Genomic DNA, 19,223 nt, shown 5'->3' on the forward strand with positions numbered 1-19,223 from the left:
CTGTTTCTGCTTTTGTCTTGGGTAGACTGAGGCAGTTTTGTCCATCTCTCCTCATGACTGGGCAGCCTCCTTCCCCAGCCAGTAGGTTGACTGCTCCTTGTCCGCTTGCTCAGCTTCTTACTCTAGTCTTGCTTGTTATAGTTGTATTCCAGACTGAGGTCCAGGGAGGGGTTTTTCTTTGTCAGAACTTAAGCAACCCAGCTGTTCTGTAGATAGAGCATAACCAGTGCTTTTTCAGACTTTGACCTTGACCCACAGAAATTAGTTAACATTGTGCCCCACGGATACACACAGCAACACTTGCAGTGAATTTGACTTAGCCTTGCTGTGTAACTCCACAGCCCCACGTGGAGTGGTTTGGCTGATGAGCCATTTCCCCACAATTCACAGAAAAACATAGACTCCCTCGCTCCCTTAGACTATGGTGGACTTAGGAACACAGACAGCTGCTGGGTGGGCTGCAGGTTGTATACAAGTCCAGAGGCAGAGCAGTGAGTTGGCTTGTAGACCTGAGACGAGCTAGCCTCCCCAAGCCAACGAGAGCTGGCTCATCCAGTCTCCTGCCCATTGTGTCACTTCCTGTTTGGGCCTTCCTCTACTTCAGTGGTTCTCAACTGGGGGCAGTTTTGCCCCCCAGGGCACATTCAACAATGTCTAGAGATGGTTTTAGTTGTCACAACTGCCGGAGGAGAGGGAAGTTCTACTGACGTGCCGTTGGTAGAGGGACTGGAGATACTGCTAAACACCCTATAGTGCACAAGACAAACCCCCAACCTCCACCCCAGCGTAGGATGATCTGGCCCTGAATGTTAGACATGTGGCAATGGGAAACTGACCGTCCTCAGGCTGTATGTAAAGGGCCCCTGAAAAGGGGGGCATCTTGCACTTCTCTGCTCCAGGAGAAGAGGTTCCTTGTGCATTGCCCAGACAGAGGGAATCCTCAGTCTGGCTGTGCCCCAGATTCCTCATCTGTAAAATGGGAGTGATGAGACTAGTACCTACGTGATAGGAGTGTGGTACGAAGTAATGTATTTAACAAGTGCCAGCTCTTACTACTGGCATGAGCCCAGCGTGGGCACCCAGCAAAGGGATGGCTACTGAGCGCCCCCCTCCTGGATCTCAGCATCCTCCTGAAGCTCGGGCTGTAGCTGAGGGAGACCCAGGAGGACCCCGGCATGGACCCTGGGCCTGCTGCTGCTGCTGTCCTGCACCAGGCCTTATGAATGACGACGGCTGGCGGCCCGGAGACCTGTGACCCAAGGCGCTCGCCGCGCCCCTCCCCCGCTGGCAGGTGGACAGCGGCTGCGCCGGGGTTGGGGTGGGGGAGCCGCGGCGCCAACCTTGGCCGGCCGGCAGCCGCTGCAGCACTGAGCGGGGGCGGGGGACTGCGGCGCGCACGGGCCCGGGCGAGCGCCCGCCTGGACCGCCTTCTGGGCCTCGGAGCGCGGCGCCGCCGCCCGCCAGCCTCCGCCGCCCCGCCGGGCGGGCCCGGGCAGCAGACTGCACCTCCGCCCCGCCCTCTCACCCCCGGATTGACACTGAATGTTCTGCCGGGGGCTTGCCGGACAGCGCGCCTCCGCCAATTGGCGGCCTCGCTGGGCGGACCCCAGGCCCTGTCGCGAGCCTCGGCCAATCAGACGCGTAGGCCCGCCCAGCTGGGGCCTCGCAAGCGCTCGAGTGGCCAGGCGTCCTAGGGGCGAGTCATGGGACCGAGAGCCTATGGCAGCACGGGAGGGTCACGGAGGACCAATGGGCGGCGACGCAGCACCGTCAGTCAGGGCGGCCTAGGCCAATGAGCTGCGGGCTGCGGGGGCGTCACGGACAGCAGCAGCGGACTTGGGCTGAGGTTCCCGGGCGGGCGGGCGCGGAGAGACGCGGGAAGCAGGGGCTGGGCGGGGGTCGCGGCGCCGCAGCCAGCGCAGCCAACCCGAGGGGCCGCCGCCGCCGCCGCCCAGCGCGCTCCGGGGCCGCGGGCCGCCTCCAGCACCCGCCGCGCCGCAGCTCCGGGACCGGCCCCGGCCGCCGCCGCCGCGATGGGCAACGCCGCCGCGGCCAAGAAGGGCAGCGAACAAGAGAGCGGTGAGTGCCCGGGCCGTGACCCCGATCCCGGCCCCGCGCTGCCAGCCCCCTCCCTATCCATCACTGCCTGGCCCCTCCCCCTACGCGCCCCCCCATTTCTCTCTGCTTACCCCCCAGCGCCCCTTCCCCTGCCTGTCCAAGGTTGGGGCCCAAGGCCCGCAGATGGCCCCGTAGGAGCCCCCTTGCCTAAGACCGTCCCCCACTGCAGACTGTGCTCCCCCCCAGCTGTCACTGCCAACCATGGCACGTATGACCGCTGGGGCCCCACATGGGGCCCTGTCACCACCCCACTGTCTCCTCTCCAGGTCCCCTCTCCCCAGATTCTAATCTCTCCACTTCCTCACTCACCTCTTACACAGATGTGACCCACTGCCAAACCCCGACCCAGACCTCTGCCAGTCTGGGAGTGCTATGGGGTATGCCTCCACCCCGCAGGGACCTTGGCCACTTGGTGACCACACCTCTCCCCCACTCCAGCCCCCGCCATCTTTCTCCTGCCCTTCCCCTCTTCACCTTATCACAGCCCCCCTCCAAACCCACTCTGTCCCCTTTGAGCACTTCCCAGAGCCACCTCCAGCATTGTTTTTCTCTTCTGTGTCACTTGGCATGGGGGACAGGATCTTTCTGGGTCCCTCTGCCCCTCTCTCACTCTGTCACTCTGCTTCTCTGCTTGTGCTTCCTCCTCCAAGCAAGCGTCTGTCCCTGGCTGGGGTAGCAGACTGTTTATGAACCTAGAGAACTACTTCTGTGCTTCAAAAGCCAAGTTTGAGCCGATCTTGCTGGAATTCATTGCATCCTCTTTTCGGGGTTGGGGTGGGGGGGCGGTGTCAGCAGAGAGCCCCTTCCCATCTCCTGCTGTTCCGTGAGCTCTAGGCTCCTTGGAGGGCCCTTCAATAAATGGTTGTTTCACAACTGAGGCTCTGTCATTCACCCAGTCCCCCAGGCTTCTTCACCCGCTCCTGGCTTGGGATGAAAAGTAGAGGATGACGAGGGTCTGGGTTTAGCAAGGCTCATTCAGCTTGAGCTGGGATGGTGAGAAGGAGGACTCAAGGGATGGCAGTTGGGAAGAGAAGTGGTTGACATCTAATGACTTGCTTTGCCAAGAGACAAATAGATTCTGATCATTCCCAGCGTTCAGCCAGAGAGGGGACTGTTTCCCCCTCAGCTCCCCAATATATTGGCCTTTTCCAGCCAGCCGGGGAAAGAGATTCTTTATCTGGAAATGCCTTCAGAAATGGTCTCCAGCCCCTTCCTCAAGTCCTCCAGCTCTTAAATTGTCATCACTCCAGGCCTAAAGCTGGACCTCAGCTAGGATCCCCTTACAGTTACCCAGAAATAGAGTTGAAAAGGAATGGCCACATCCAAATATGCTCTTCCCAGTTACTTTTCTCAAACCCCAGTGTCTGAGTTCCCTGAATGCTCCCTCCCAGAAAGACCCAGGCATGAAAGCCAGGGAACTTTATTCCCACCCAGACTCAAATGGCAGAACTCAGAGTCACTGAGCAACCATGGAGAGGCCTGACATGTCACCGATGGGTGGGGGACGGGAAGGCAAGTGCCTGTAGCTGAGCGCTTGATGACAGAGGAGCAGGTGGGTAGTGACCAAAAAAGGTCTGGGCATGAGCTTGGAGGGAACTAGGCAGATAGGCAGAGGGGGAGGGGCCGGGCCCCCAGCAGGTGAGACCGGCTGAGAGGTGGAAGGTGGAGGCAGGCAGCTGTACATTTCAGTGGCTCAGTTGAAAGTTGGGGAGATGACATAGTCCTGGAAAACTTTAAAGGCGTATCAAACACATGCAGTGGGGAGTGGGGGTGGAAAGCCACACAAGGAAAAGGAGCCCTAAGAAAAAGATCAGAGGCTTCGGAAGGAACCGCTAATTCAGAGCACAGGCTGGACACCCAGGAATGGACTATCAAGGTGAAATAGAGCCACTGTTTATTGGGCATCTAGGATGTACCAGGCTAAATGGTCTCCACAGATCTATCTGCTCGAGTGATTTTTCATAACGGGCGGTTATCTGCATTTTCCAAACGAGCTCTCCGAGTTTGACATAGATGATGCCACAGAGGCAGGATTCACATCCAGATCCACCTACCAGACAACTTACTGGACCCCAGGGTTTCCCAACTCAAACATTCTCAAGCCGCCTCCCTGATTTTTACTATATTCACTTCTATTTTGTTAACTTAAATAAAAATTTTGACTCACTTTTGTTCAGATGTAAATTTTGATCCGTCCTAAGCAATATTATAAATGAAGTCATGGGATTGCTGTGCCAGTTATATTCTCTCTGATATGCATTAAAATACAACGTAACTAGAAAAGTGAAACATCCCTAAAATCATTTCATGCCCTGCCAGTGGGACCTATGTCATACTTTAGGAAATGCCCTAAGCTATACTTCCTTCCAGAGGCTTGCAGGGGCTCTCAGAGAAGGAAATAGGATGAGGAAGGAAGCCCCTCTTCGCTTCAAATCTCCAATTCTGAGAGGATGGAGTTAAGACAAAATTTGCCTTCTTGTAACTAGGGTCGGGTGGGGGTGGGGTGGTAGTAGCCAGGCCAGCCTGCAGGGGGCACCTGAATTTCATCTGCCAGATGTCAGCCCTACTGGAGTAAGGAAGATGACCAAACCTTAGTAGGCACCAGTTCAGCATCCTGCAGCCCCCTATACTACCGGCTCCATGCCGGGGCAGGACAGCGTTGGCTTCCTCCCAAGAGGGTGGGGATCCAGAATGAGGCCTGGGGTGGGGTGGGGGAAATCTGTACCCAAAGTTGCCAGAGCCATTGGCAGGGGCCTGGGTAAGATGCTAAGAGGGCAGAGAAAAACAAGACCAAGCCCTGGGCCCTGAGCAGCAGGAGGAATTGAGAGAGGGCAGTGGCTTCAAGAGGCCCTGGGGACAGGCGGCCAAGTGGGGCTCAGGCCTTGGCTGCCCTGGCCAAAGGCACCCCTAAGAGCTGGTCCATGGGAGAAGGGACAGGTCTGGTGAGAAGGAGCCCTCCAGATACCACCCCCCCGCCTCCCAGGTCCCAGGGATAAGCAGATCCAGGCTCCGAGAGTGAGAACTGCCCCCAAGAGGTCCCTAAATGGGAAGAATTGTGGCCCTCTAATGTACTACAGAAGTCCTAGAGGGCCAAATACTGTCTGTGCGTTGGCAGTTGTATGGGTGCCCAAGAGGGTCCTGCCAAGGCAGCTTTTCCTTTAGCCCAACCAGGCTTACAGAAGCTTGAGGGTTCTCTCTGCCCCTTCCCTGTACCCACTGGCCCCAGGTTGGGTTTCTTTTCCTGGCACCACCCCACAACTCCCTGGTTCCCCCTATAGGCAGGGCTCTGGGGATGGGCAGCCAAGCTGGTGCAGCAGGTCTCATGAGCCTTCCCAGCCACCATAGTCCTGGTGCCCTGAGAGGAAGACTGAGTGATGGCTTCCAACCCCAGCGATGGTGAGGCTGAGCCCTGTTGCTATAGCAACTTACCAGGCACTCTCTGACACTCAAGTCAGGGAAGGATTGCAGTAGAGTTTAGGGAACAGGTGAAGAGGAAAAGTCTGTGGACCCCTGGCTGGCCCTAGAAACCCTCCCTTACTAACAACCCTGAGCTGGGGGGCCTGGGGAAGAGCAGGCGAGATGGGTGGTTCAGTTCAGACAAGGGGGGGATGGTCACCCAGAGCAGGGGTCCAGCTCAGAGCCAGGCAGTGGGGTAGTCCAGCTCAGTGTTGAGGTTCAGCTCAGATTGGGGGTTGGTCCAGCTCAGTGATGGAGTCCACGTCATAATGGACAGTGGCCCAGTATAGAATGAGGGTCCATCAGACTGCGGGTCGGTCCAGTCCAGTGTTGGGATCCAGCTCAGGCTGGGGGATGGTCCAGTCCAGGGCTTGGCGTTCCTGCCCCAGAGTTTCCAGGACAACCAGGTTTCAGGGAGCAGCAGGTCCTGAGATTGTTGTCTGGCGGGGTCTGAGGCTGGGCTCCTGCCTCCTCATGGGGCCCTGGCTTTTTGAGGGATGCTCTCTCTGTGAGCTCCAATTGAATCCGGACCACGGTGGAGGCTGGCACCCCTCCTGTGGGAGACATGGGCCAGCTGACAGGTTCTAAAGACAGCAGCCAGCTGGGTTTCCCTTCTCTGCCACTTCCTATTGTCAGCAGGGGCCATGGGTGCCAGGCGCTCTCGGAGAGAAGCTGCCACTGACCCTCCACTTCTTTTGGGATCTGGAAAGAAGGAGGAAGATGGTCAAGGCTGCCTCCCCCTCCCCCACCCCGGGGTTTAGCGTTTCGTTTCCGGTTTGGACTTTCATGGCTGAGAGCAGAGCCAAGCACAGGGCAAGGTTTGATACAGGCCAAGGACATCCCAGGATGCCATTCCCCTCTCTGCCCCTGCATAGAAGCAAGACAAAGTCAGATGTACCCATTTCTTTCTCAAAGTAGCAGAACTTGGGGGCTCCAGGTTCAAAGAGCACTTGGGGGAGGAGATAGGGTAGCTCTCACTGCCCCCCAACTCCCGCCTTTCTCTCCAGCTGCTCTTTCGGCTAATTAACGGAGCTCTGGGGCCTCTTTGGCCCCCAGGGAGGCCCCAGCTGCTGCCTGGGCCTGAGCCTTAACTCCTTCCCCTCTGCCCAGTGGGCACTGCCCTGGGCACATTGGGTGTCATCCTCAGGGTAGTCCAGCACCCACTGAGAAAGGCAGGGCCTGGCAGCCCGGGAGCAGTGTAGTCCCTGGAACGGGAAGTTAGCTTTAGCACCCCGCCCCCCAGGGCAGGCAGGCCAGCCTGAGGAGGGACACCCTCAGGAGAATCTTCCCACCACATCCTGCCAAGGAGGGGCCTTTACAAACCTTGGCCAGCGGGAGCAGGTACCTTTAAATGCTTCCCTGGCAACCAGCTCCTCCTCGCCTGTCCCCCCCGAGGCCCTCCCGAGGAAGCCAGCTCAGAGGCTCTGCGTCTTCCTGGTTTCCCTGCAAAGGGAAGGTTCCAGGGAGAACTTAGGGAGGCCTGGGATGGATCTGGAGTCAGGTAGAGGCTGGGATGGGGACTCAGAGACCACCTTCCAGCTGTGGCTGCAGCTGCTTCTCTGGGGCCATGTGACTGTCCGTTTCCTGGGCTACCTGTGCCGCACCCTCTGGGCACCTAAGCCGCAGCCAGCACCCTGAGCCTCACTGGCCAGGGGTAGATGGGCCCCAGATCACCCCATCCCACTCTATCCCCCATTTTACCCTCTGCTGGAAGAGGCAGGAAGCAGAGGTGAGTATGGGGGCTCCTGGCTGGGGTTCCCCCCATCATTATCCCTCTTTATCTGCCCACTCTTTCTGGCACTGCCACACCCTGTGCCCCATCCCCAAATCTGGCAAGCTGATGGCACCAGAGAGCACACAGCCTGGGCCCTTCAGCACGTTGAAAGGCCAGAACAGGGCTGTGTCAGAATCAAGGCACCATGTAGAGCCTCTTAGTGGGGTACCAGCAGACAGAGGCACAGATGCACCAAGTTGGGAAAAACAGGACATGGCAGTTCTCAGGGATTGCTGAGAGCAAAAGAGGAAGCAGGACCAGGCTCTCTCCTGGATTCCTCTTAAACTCGCTCCTCTCTGCCTTTTTGGGTGGGTGACGGTAGAATCCCAAGAGGGTGCCTTCACCCCCACCTTCATCCAGAATTCAGTGTGTACGTTTGGAGGTTTCCAAGGAAGGTGGTGTGTGTCAAAAAAGATTCTGCCAGTGAAAGCATTGGATGTGGTGCAGCCCCCAGGCTCAGGGAGGTCTCAGACAGTTGGTGGCTCAGCCAGGCACCAGCCTAGGACTCTTGGCCATTCCTTGATCACCCCCTTTCTGCCTGGTCATTCTTTGTAGGGCTTTCCTAGCCCACAGTCTCTCCTCCATCTGCCACGCTTACAGCTCCACGAAGGCTCTTCTCTGCAAACGCTGAGGGAGAGCCTTGCGGGTGATGGGGGGTGGGGGGTGGCTACCCACAAGGCTGTAGGGATTCCTGGCACTGCATATGGGTGAGATAGGCAGATGGCAAACAAGGCCAAAGTACCAGTGTGCAGGACCCCTCAGGGTGGCAACTGTCCCAGGAACATCAGGGTTGAGGACAGCTCTGTCCGTGGGCCATCCTGGTGCCCTGCAACCAGTCAGAAGCAAAGCAGTTAACCTTATGGGCAGTGGGGTCCAGGAAGTGATCTGAGACCAGTCTTCTCATCTGTACAATGAGAGTAATAGCAGCTCTGAGCCATCAGTGTAGGAATTAAGCATGGAAAGCACTCAGCACAGAGCTGGCACACAGGGAGGGTCCCTGAACAACAGCGCGCCTGACTCCAGGGGGCGGTTACAAGGACACGTCCATACCGTAAGAATCCATCAGGTTGAGCATTTAAGATTTGAGCACTCAGTGCTCCTCCTGTATTTTATACCTCCATTTTAAAAACTACTTAAAAGCAAAATTAATAGCTGACATTTATATGGCACTAACCCCTGTACCCGCCACCATCCAAACCCCCTTTGCCAAGATTAACTCATTCGGTCCTCACAACCACCCCACCAGGTCATTACTATTATTATCCCCATTTTACAGATGAGGAAAACCAAGGCCCAGAGGTGCGATCAGTTGCCTAAGGTCACACAGCTCATCAGGGACCAGGCTGGGATCTGAACTTGATCTTATCCCAGAGTCCTGGCCCTTAACTGTTTTGCCAGGCTGCCTCTCCACATGGGCGGGAATGCCTGTTTTCAGGCCTCAGTTTCCTAGGGTGGTAAACAGAATGGTTAAAATGAAAGTTGACAAGTGAACCAAATGAGATAGTGGATGCAAAGCAGCAAGCCCAGGGTCTGCCAGGAAGTCTTCAATGTTAGCCAGATGGTGATGTTCGCCTTGGGGTGCTGAAGGGCCTGTAGGGGGCAGGCATCAGGCGAGGCTTCCCTTGAGCAAGCTCTGGAACGAGGGCCCCTCCATTGGCAAAGGTGGGAATGGAGCCAGCTGGGGGCCAAGGCAACAGCTGAACCCCCCAAGGGCGCCTGCTACCCGAGCCCCAGAGGCCTCCACCCCGGGCCGGCCTCCCCAGAGAAGGGGCCAGAGGAGCAGCCAAATCCCGAGGCTATAAATACCTCGGCTGGCGTCGTCCCTCGCCCTGGAATGTCAGTCAGAACTGGGGCGAGTGGGGGTGGGCTGGCCTGGGCGCCGCTCTCTGTCCCCCTGAGAGTGACCCCCGAGTTGCCCTGTCCCCCATTTTGGACAGAATTGAGGCTGGACCCCACCTCTCTAGTAAAGGAGACCCCAGACCCCAGCCCAGATCAGGGCCCCCCCACCAGGCTACCCTCAGACTCAGCCAGGACACCCGAAGGCACTGGGAGAAGGTCAGGCTCTGGATTGAGACGACTGCACCCCACTTTCCACATATTGGCATCTCCCCAGGAGTAGCCCAGGCCCACGCCAACAAGATGGGGTCTCCATCTCACTCTCTCCTCTTTTCCTTTCAGTGAAAGAGTTCTTAGCCAAAGCCAAAGAAGATTTTCTTAAAAAATGGGAAAATCCTGCTCAGGTAAGCCCCCTGGTTACAGAGCCCTGGGAGGGATAGCTGACAGCCCCCTTCCCCTCAACTGCATCCCTATGCCATGGCTAGGATTTTATGGCCCCATGGAGGGCTCCAGACCTGCCCTCATTCGCTCCCTAGATGCCCATGGGGGCACCTGATCACTCACTGCCAGGCTCCCCCACCCCACCAACCCCGTCCAACTGGCGGCCCCTGCCCCCCAGGCAGCTGCCAGCAGCTCCTGGGCCCCAGGCCAGGGCCGGATCTGGCCCCTGCCACCAGCCTTGAGGAATGTACCCTCCGCCATCTTGTTTTTCCACCCCCTGTCCTCACCCCACTAGCTCCACCTGGTCCCCAGGGCCCCCTCTGCCGGTGGCAGAGGGAACACCCCAAACTTTGGCCTAGCAGGCTAGACAGGGTCGGGGGCTGGTCCCTGACCCTCCAGACCCTTGTGCCCACAGAATACAGCCCATTTGGATCAGTTTGAACGAATCAAGACCCTCGGCACGGGCTCCTTCGGGCGGGTGATGCTGGTGAAGCACAAGGAGACCGGGAGCCACTTTGCCATGAAGATCCTCGACAAACAGAAGGTGAGCCCAGCCCTGCCACAAGACCCTGGTCCCAGCCACCAGGGCTTTGCCTGGGCTGTTCCCACCACCTGGAGTGGTCTTCCCACCTATCCACTCACCAGCTATTTCCTGAGCCTCCATAATGTGCCAGACCCAAGGGCGGGAAGGGTACCATGCTGCCTTCAGGAAGCTTTCCCCAGGAGGAAAAGTACCCTAAGACGTAAAGCGCACACGGGCTCAGACACCTAGGCTGTATCGAGGAAGCCAGAAGTCTTCCTGGGGGAAGTGATGCTTACATGGACCTTCTTTCTGTAAATATTTTGTTTTTGAATTTTATTTTATTTATTTTTTTATACAGTGGGTTCTTATTAGTTATCCATTTTATACATATTAGTGTATATATGTCAATCCCAATCTCCCAATTCATCACACCACCCCCTGCCCTATGTAAATACTTTTGAAACCCTACTTTTTGCCAGGCAATGCTCTAGAGCAGCACCATCCAGGAGACATATCACACAAGCCACATATGGTTTTACATTTTCTAGAATCCTCATTTTATTTATTTTTATTTATTTGGTAGCACTGCGTGGCTTGCAGGATCTTAGTTCCCGAACCAGGGATCGAACCCCCGGCCCTCGGCAGTGAGAGCACGGAGTCCTGACCACTGAACCACCAGGGAATTCCCTAGAATCCTAGTTTTAAAAGTTTAAAAAAGGCAGAATTCATTTTAACAATATGTTGTAATTAAGCCAGTATATCTACAATATTATCATTTCAACGTATGTATCCAGTGTAGAAATATCCTTAATGAAACATTTTACATTCTTTTTTTCCGTACTAAGTCTTAGAAATCCAGCGTGCATTTTACACATATAACACATCTCCATTCAGATGTTAATTTTCACTAGAAAGACAAGAAAAAGTAGAAAAATTGAAAAAGCAGACTCACGTAGCCCACGTTGTTCCAAACAGGCTTGAAAGTTGTCTGGTAACTGTGCCAAGTATCAGTTTTTAAATTTTCTTTTTTTTAAATTTCTTTATTTCTTTATTTATTTTTGGCTGAGTTGGGTCTCCGTTGCTGTGCATGGACTTTCTCTAGTTGCAGCGAGCAGGGGTACTCTTCCTTGCGGTGCACAGGCTCTAGGCGTGAAGGCTTCAGTAGTTGTGGCACATGGGCTCAGTAGTTGTGGCTCACAGGCTCTAGAGTGCAGGCTCAGTAGTTGTGGCACATGGGCTTAGTTGCTTCACAGCATGTGGGATCTTCCCAGACCAGGGCTCGAACCCGTGTCCCCTGCGTTGGCAGGTGGATTCTTAGCCACTGTGCTGCCAGGGAAGTCCCTAAATTTTCATTTTATATATCTATATAGATATAGATATAGATATAGATATATTTTTTTGGCTGCCTTGGGTCTTCGTTGCTGAGCGCGGGCTTTCTCTAGTTGCAGAGAGCAGGGGCTACTCTTCGTTGCGGTGCGCGGGCTTCTCAGTGCGCTGGCTTCTCTTTGTTGTGGAGCACGGGCTCTAGGCGCAAGGGCTTCAGTAGTTGTGGCATGCGGGCTCAGTAGTTGTGGCGCACAGGCTTAGTTGCTCCGCGGCATGTGGGATCTTCCCAGACCAGGGCTCAAACCCGTGTCCCCTGCGTTGGCAGGTGGATTCTTAACCACTACGCCACCAGGGAAGCCCTAACTTTTCATTTTAGATACTTCAAATTTTAAACTTGGTTCCCCAGTCAACGAACCACATTTCAAGTACTCAGCAACCGTACGTGGCTAGTGTGGAATCTACTGGACAGTGCAGGTATAGACCCAAACGATGTAGCTGTGAGCAAAGCAGAAAAAGCCCCAGTGCAGTGGGGCTTAGAGCTGACCAAGGGTCCAGGCTGCCTGCGTGTGACAAGCTGCACTGATGTTGACTAGCTGCATGTGAACTTGGGCACGGCACTTCCCCTCTCTGCATCTGGGCTTCCAAACTTGCATGCTCCCATTGCATACCCCGCAGGGCTCCGGTCAGAGAGTGTGAGACGGCTGCTGGGGACAGCTGAGGGCTGAGGAGGAATTAACCCTGGGTTCAAGTGGATGTGGGGGGCGGGGTGTCCTCTAGATGCAGGGAAGGTATTTCTAAATCCCCCACCCCTTGGGTGCTACTCCCACCTGTCTGTTTGGTTTCAACTCAGCTGCCCCTTCCTCCAGGAAGCCTTCTCTGACTCCCCAGGCTTCACCAGATGCCTTATCTGGGCATCCACAGGCCCCAAGCTTCCCCCACCACAGCTCTGACCCCTGTGGCCTGGTGACTCATGTGTTCTTGCCCTGAACTGCATGCCATGTGGGGACAGGCACCCAGCCCAGGGCTTGAGAGGCCCCAGGCACTCAAACGATTCTGGATGGAGGACCCAGCCCAGCCCTGGCACATCTACTTTTGGGTGGCAGGGAAGAAAAGAGCTCTCTCACACCCCCTCCTCTCTCCTCTCCCCTCCCACCCCCGCAGGTGGTAAAGCTGAAACAGATTGAGCACACCCTGAATGAAAAGCGCATCCTGCAAGCGGTCAACTTTCCGTTCCTTGTCAAACTCGAGTTCTCCTTCAAGGTGGGGTCCCAGCAGCCGCAGACCAGGGCCACTGCCGGGTGATGCAGCCTCTGGGTTCCCAGAGCTGGGGCTCAGCCAACCACAACCAGTGGTTGCCCGAAAAGGCAGACCCACTGATGGGGGAGCGGTGAAGAAGACCCCTGGGGGTGGAGGGCAAGTCAACCTGGGGCTCTGATAGACCCCAAGTTCAGCTGGGCCTGCCACCTTACAGCTTGATAACCTTGGGCACGTCCCCCAACCTGGATAACATCCCTCAAAATCATCGTTCCATTTACAGCAAGAACCTGACACACAGCCACAAACTGCCGCTCAGCCTGGGTTCAAATCCCAGCCTTGCACTTCCTGGCTGTGTGACCCTGGCAAGAAACTTCACTCCCATGAGCCTTAGTTTCTTCATCTGTAAAATGGGGATCATGGCAGGCCCCACCTGGTGGGGCTGCCATGACAGTTCCAACCGCATCATGAGCACCCTGCGTGAGCTGTTTTGGGTGCCGTCCTAAGCCGTGACTGTGAGAGTTGGGAAAGGCCCCTCAGGGCCTGTGACCCTAGCAGTCACAAGGATCCCACGCTTTGTTTAAGGCTCTGCTGCCACCATCTTGAAATTCATAATCATTTTTTTAACGAGGGGCCTCACTTTTATTTTGAGGGAGGACTCACAAAATCTGTAGCCCATCCTGGTCCCATTTGACAGATGACAAAACTGTGGCCCCAAGAGCCTTGCTCAAGACAGTCACAGACAGGAACCACCACAGAGTTCTCTCTGCAGCCCAGGCATGCCAGCCAGGTCCCTGGTGTACCTCTAGCCAGCCCTCACTTTTGGCCCCCGTAAGCAGGATCATGGCTGCCCCTTCTTTCTCATGGGCAGAATGAAATGAGACAGGTAATCAGTGAGCACAGTGCCTGGCGCTTGGAACGTGCTTCACATGGGAACCAAAATTGTTGTTGTTGCTTTATGTCTGACACCTGCCTTCAGATGGGGCCTGGGGCTTGGGGAGTGGGGCCCTGATCAGCTGCTGCTTCCCACAGGACAACTCAAATTTATACATGATCATGGAGTACGTGCCTGGTGGGGAGATGTTCTCACACCTGCGGCGGATCGGGAGGTTCAGGTGAGCCCGACGCCCCCTGCCACCCTGGGCCTGGGGTGTGCATGAGTGTTGTCCATGGAAGTGGCCTCTCCAGGTCCCTGTGGGTTCTTGTTCCCCCGAGCTGAGGAATCTACAATGTCTCAGCCACCACGAAACAAAACAAACACGGTGACTTAGGCGTCACCATGTAAGTGGGCAATTTGATGTCGTTTTTAAATTTGTGCTATCTTATTTATATAGATATGCACTTTACATACAATAAAATGCACAGGTTTTCAATACGCTGTTCCATGAGTTTTGACAGCTGCATTCACATGTGTGTAACCACCACCCCAGAAAATTCCCTCAAATGCCTTTCTTGGCAAATCACCACCCCAACAAAGGCAAACGTCCTTTCTGGCTTCAAACACCATAAATGTGTTTGGTCTGGGTCTGGACTTGATATAAATGGAATCACGCAGTTCATATTCTTTTGTCCCTTTTCTTCTCTTGCTTCACATAAGCGTTTTGTGATCCAGCCACATTGTTGGGTATATTCATCATTTGTCCTGGTGGTGGTGTTGGGTAGGATCCCATTGTAGGAATCTATCACAATCTGTGATTCCATTCCTCTGTTGATGGACATTTGGGCTCTTTCCAGTTTGGGGCTGTATATGAATAAGGCTGCTCTGCTGATGCATTTCGATCGCTGGGCTGGAGGCAGCTCGATAGGCCCACCTGCTGGACCATTTGGGGGTGGGCAGGTCCTGCTGGTGTGGCCACCCACTCTCACCCATCCTCTCCCTGCTTGTCCCCATCAGTGAGCCCCATGCCCGCTTCTACGCAGCCCAGATTGTCCTGACCTTTGAGTACCTGCACTCGCTCGATCTCATCTACCGGGACCTGAAGCCGGAGAACCTCCTTATCGACCAGCAGGGCTACATTCAGGTGCCCACTGGGCTGGGCGAGGGGCAGCCCCAGGTGGCCACAGCCTGAACCCTCCCACCCTCCCGGCCAACCACCCATTCTTGTGCCCACAGGTGACAGACTTCGGTTTCGCCAAGCGTGTGAAAGGCCGCACCTGGACCTTGTGCGGCACCCCCGAGTACCTGGCCCCCGAGATCATCCTGAGTAAAGTAGGCGCTTCCCTACCCCTCCCACCGCTCTGAGGCCTGCTCCACTGCCGGCGGCCCCCTCCTCACCCTTCTCCCCTCACCTGCTCCCCTCCTCTCACTCCAGGGCTACAACAAAGCTGTGGACTGGTGGGCCCTGGGGGTTCTCATCTATGAGATGGCCGCTGGCTACCCGCCCTTCTTCGCTGACCAGCCCATCCAGATCTATGAGAAGATTGTCTCTGGGAAGGTGAGGCCCGGATATGGGGGCTCAGGCCTAAGACTGACCCTTCCCTGCCTGTCCTGCTCACTGGGGAGCCCTGATCGTCATTGTCAGAACAGTCTAGGGAATTCCCTGGCAGTCCAGTGGTTCGGACTCTGAGCTTGCTTCCACTGCCGGGGGCACAGGTTCGATCCCTAGCTGGGGAACTAAGATCCCGAGTGCTGTGTGGGGTGGCCAAAGAAAAACAGAAAAAGAACAATCGAGAAGTTCATCAAGTCAGGCCAGGTGGTGAAGCCAGACACACCCACTACGCTAACTGAGGCCACCACTTCACACAACCTCGCTGTCTGATTCTGGACCACAGTGCCGAAATCCTAAGGGTTTTCAAAACCCCAGGTCTCACCCAAACTCCAGCCCTGCCTGCCAGGAGGCTCATCTCGTCTCTAGTCGGCCCCCTCAGCATGAATTTTCACAAGTTTCACAGCAAAAAAGCGAGCATGTTCAGTTCCCAGGCGCTACCCCAGACCCCCCTGGGGAGTCACTTTGGACGTAAGGCCCTGCCTCCTTTCCCAAATGCAGACTTTCTAACTTGCAGGCTGTGGGTAAGGGGTGGCGGAACCGTTAGAGCCCCGGAGTGCATTAAGTACCTGCTGCCCCATGCACCCCCTCGGTCGTACCCCACCACTCTGAGGGAGTGAGGAAGCTGAGGTGCAGAGATTGGACATGTCTGGTTCAAGATCACACGGCAGCATCGTCTCAAAAGAGGTTGGGGACCCCACCTCTGACTGCAGCTCACCCACCTCACCGGGAGGACCAACCATCCCTCCATCTGGCCCAGGAAATGGTGTGAGTGGCTCCCAGCTCAGCCTAGGTGGGCTGACCCGGCTCTAAGTCCCAGCTCTGCCACCCATCAGCTTTGAAACCTCAGGCCAATGTCTTCGCTTCTCTGAGTCTTATCCATCTCAGAACTGGGGAACTAGCCACTTGCCTCTCAGAGAGGTTGAGAGAATCACCACCTGCAAAGTGGGGTCACTAAAAAAGGGAAAGATGAGGTGTCTGCCACCAGGCAGAATAGAAATTGCCAAGAAAATGGCCCAGCGTGGGGGAAAAAAAAAAGCCATAGAAGTTTTCGAGGGGGGAGAGAAGATGAGCGTGACTCCCTTCTTTGTAGCATTTCACAGTTCCCACGCACCCTCAGCAGGATTATCTCCCTCATGCAACCCTGGGATATCTGCCCCATGCCAGAGAGGCAGGCACAGGCCCAGAGAGGTTAAGGGCCGTGGCCAAGGTCACACAGCATGGAAGAGGCAGAGCAGTGCTGGAAGTTGGTTCTTGGAGCTCGAAATCCAGTGACTGCTGACATACAGCTGTGGACTCAGAGCATTTGGGGAAAGTTTCTGGAAGAGTTGAACTGAGCCTTAAAGAATGGAAGAGCCTTAGCTATGCAGAGAGAGAGAGAGAGAGAGAGAGAAATAGACAAACAATGATTTCTCTCAGAAGCATGAATATTTCTGAAGTCCCCAGACCCTAGCAGAGCTGCCTTTGGAAGCAGTGGCTAAGAATGCAAGTTCGGAGTCCAACAAACCCCAGATGGAACCAACTTGCCCTGCTCCTCTGTGAGATCTTGGGCAAGCTGTTTAATCCTTCCGAGCCTCAGTTTCCTCTTCTCAGGAAACAGAACTGGGAACCTCAGGAATTCCCCGGCAATCCAGTGGTTAGGACTCGGGACTTCCACTGCCAAGGGCCTGGGTTCAATCCCTGGTTGGGGAACTAAGATCCCACAAGCCGCGTGGTGCAGACAGAAGAATAAAATGGGAACCTCATAGCTCTTACCTCTCCAGCAGCATCAGCATGGCCCAGGAACTGGCTAGAAATATAGACTTTCAGGCCCCACCTGAATCAGATATCCTGAATCAGAAACTCCAGTGGGCCCAGCAAGCTGTTTTAACGGAATTCCGATGCACACTCTGGTTTGGGGTCCTCCACCCGATAAGACAATTGGATGGTGAAGGCAGTGTTCTGGGCTCCCCAAGCTCCAGATCAGTCTCCCAATCTGTCTGTGTTACCCCCTCTCCAGGTGCGGTTCCCGTCCCACTTCAGCTCCGACCTGAAGGATCTGCTGCGGAACCTCCTGCAGGTGGACCTCACCAAACGCTTTGGGAACCTCAAGAACGGGGTCAATGACATCAAGAACCACAAATGGTTTGCCACGACTGACTGGATCGCCATCTACCAGAGGAAGGTAGGCCCCCCCTTCCCCTTGTGCTCTCAGGGTTTTGGAGGGGGCTGGGCAAGAGCCAGGGAGTATTGCCAATGGAGAGATGAAAAGGGAAGGGGAATTTGAAAATAGGCTGCGGGCTCTGGGCTCTGCCCAGAGCCAATCTAAATGGGCTCTGCCTCCATTTAGATGAGGCAACTTAGAGCATCGGGGGTATAGAAACAGAATTGTGGGGTCATTTGGCCACTCTGTGACCTTGAACAGACTTCCCTCTCTGGAAAGTAATTTCCCCATGGGTGAGTTGGCTATAATAAGATTCTTGGGTTGTTAAGATGAGTCCACACCCTAATGCTAAGATCAGGCCTGGGTCAGAGTAAGTGATCTCATGAATGTTAGCCCATTCACATTTATTGTTGTAACGATGATTATGTTGACTGCTGAGGTCTGAATGGCTCTTGACCCCTCTCCAGGTGGAAGCTCCCTTCATACCAAAGTTTAAAGGCCCTGGGGACACAAGTAACTTTGACGACTATGAGGAGGAAGAGATCCGAGTCTCCATCAATGAGAAGTGTGGCAAGGAGTTTTCTGAGTTTTAGGGGTGTGCCTGTGCCCCCATGGGTTTTCTTTCTTTGTTTCTTTTTTTTTTTTTTTTTTGTGGTGGGTGGGAGGGTTGGATTGAACAGCCAGAGGGCCCCAGAGTCCCTTGCATCTAATTTCACCCACCCCTGCCCCACCCTCCAGGGTAGGGGGAGCAGGAAGCCCAGATATTTGGAGGGAAACACCAGCTGCTCCCCCTCACCCCCTTCTCCCTCCTGCCCCCCATCCCCCCTACTGCTTTTGCCTCCCTCCTCCCCCACAGCCCCCCACCCTAGCCCACTTCTGCCTGTTTTAAACGAGTTTCTCAGTTCTTCCCTTCTTCAGGTTAGACCAGGTCTTGCTGGTGTGTCAGGGACAGGGTGTGGAAAGAGGGGCCCAAACTTAACTCCAGCCACCTGCCCCCCACCCAAAAAAAACCCACAGGCACCACTCTCTAAGGGCAAAAGAATGAAAGGCTAACCTTCCCTTCAGAGCAATCTTGCCAGGGAAGGAAAGATTTTAGTGACATGTTCAGCGGGCTACTTAATACAATATTTTAAAAAAACAATTTACAATCTTATTTAAGTTCCACCAATGCCTCCCTCCCTCCTTCCTCTCCCACCCCTTCCCATGCCCCTCCTCCCCAAATCCATTTTAATAAGGCTGGGAAGCAGACTGTAAAGGAAGGAGCTGGGGTTCAAACGTCTCCCCCAAGCTGCTAATCTCCCCCGCCACCCTGCCCCCTCGGGGTCTCCTGCCAAGCCTGGAAGGGTCTCAGCCTCTTTAGGAAGCCCTCACTCCCTTCTGCCCCAATAGACCTGTCTTCACCCTTGGGCTTCGGGACCCAGACAAAGCAGCTGCCCCTCTCCCTGCCAAAGAGGAGTTGTCCCCTGAAAAGATAGAGGGGGAGCCCCAAGCCCAGGGCCTTTCCTCCCAGTAACACTCTCCCCAAACTTCTTAATTTTATTCTCAACTAGATTTTAACGTCCAGCCTCCTCTCATTTGGGAAGGCCACCCCCGCAAAAGGAGGCAAAGCCCCCCCCCACCCCAGACGGCCCCGAGTTCAAGGCCAAGGTCGCTGGGGAGGGGCTGCTTGTTTTATTTACCCAGGAGCCTCCGCCCCCCCCCATCCTGGGCGCTCCTCCTCTGCTTAGCTGTCCGCTGTCAATCACCCGTTCTCCCCGCCCCCCCATTGTGGTTTTTTTTCTCTCAATAGAAAAGTGGGGAGTCACCCCATTCATCCCCATATTTGTCCCTCTCATAATTTCTCCCCATCCCAGGAGGAGCTCTCAG

The 19,223-nt window shown here is 55.3% G+C and overlaps 2 protein-coding genes across 2 annotated transcripts; both read left to right on the plus strand.

Moving 5' to 3' along the window:
• Positions 1 to 1,814: 1,814 nt before the first annotated feature.
• On the plus strand, positions 1,815 to 18,063 carry PRKACA (protein kinase cAMP-activated catalytic subunit alpha). The gene is made up of 10 exons (XM_082623717.1): positions 1,815 to 2,079; positions 9,527 to 9,588; positions 10,041 to 10,169; positions 12,636 to 12,734; positions 13,761 to 13,843; positions 14,623 to 14,749; positions 14,842 to 14,937; positions 15,041 to 15,163; positions 17,214 to 17,378; positions 17,825 to 18,063. Exons 1-10 carry the CDS (start codon positions 2,034 to 2,036, stop codon positions 17,948 to 17,950), a joined length of 1,056 nt encoding a protein of 351 aa, XP_082479843.1. The 5' UTR covers positions 1,815 to 2,033; the 3' UTR covers positions 17,951 to 18,063.
• On the plus strand, positions 7,060 to 7,212 carry SMIM46 (small integral membrane protein 46; the record flags this gene model as incomplete). Its single annotated transcript, XM_082623382.1, has 1 exon — positions 7,060 to 7,212. The coding sequence occupies one exon, from the start codon at positions 7,060 to 7,062 to the stop codon at positions 7,210 to 7,212; it is 153 nt and encodes a 50-aa protein (XP_082479508.1).
• Positions 18,064 to 19,223: the final 1,160 nt, after the last annotated feature.

Source organism: Mesoplodon mirus, assembly GCF_964341445.2.
Source record: "Mesoplodon mirus genome assembly, chromosome: 5".
NCBI lineage: Eukaryota > Metazoa > Chordata > Mammalia > Artiodactyla > Ziphiidae > Mesoplodon > Mesoplodon mirus.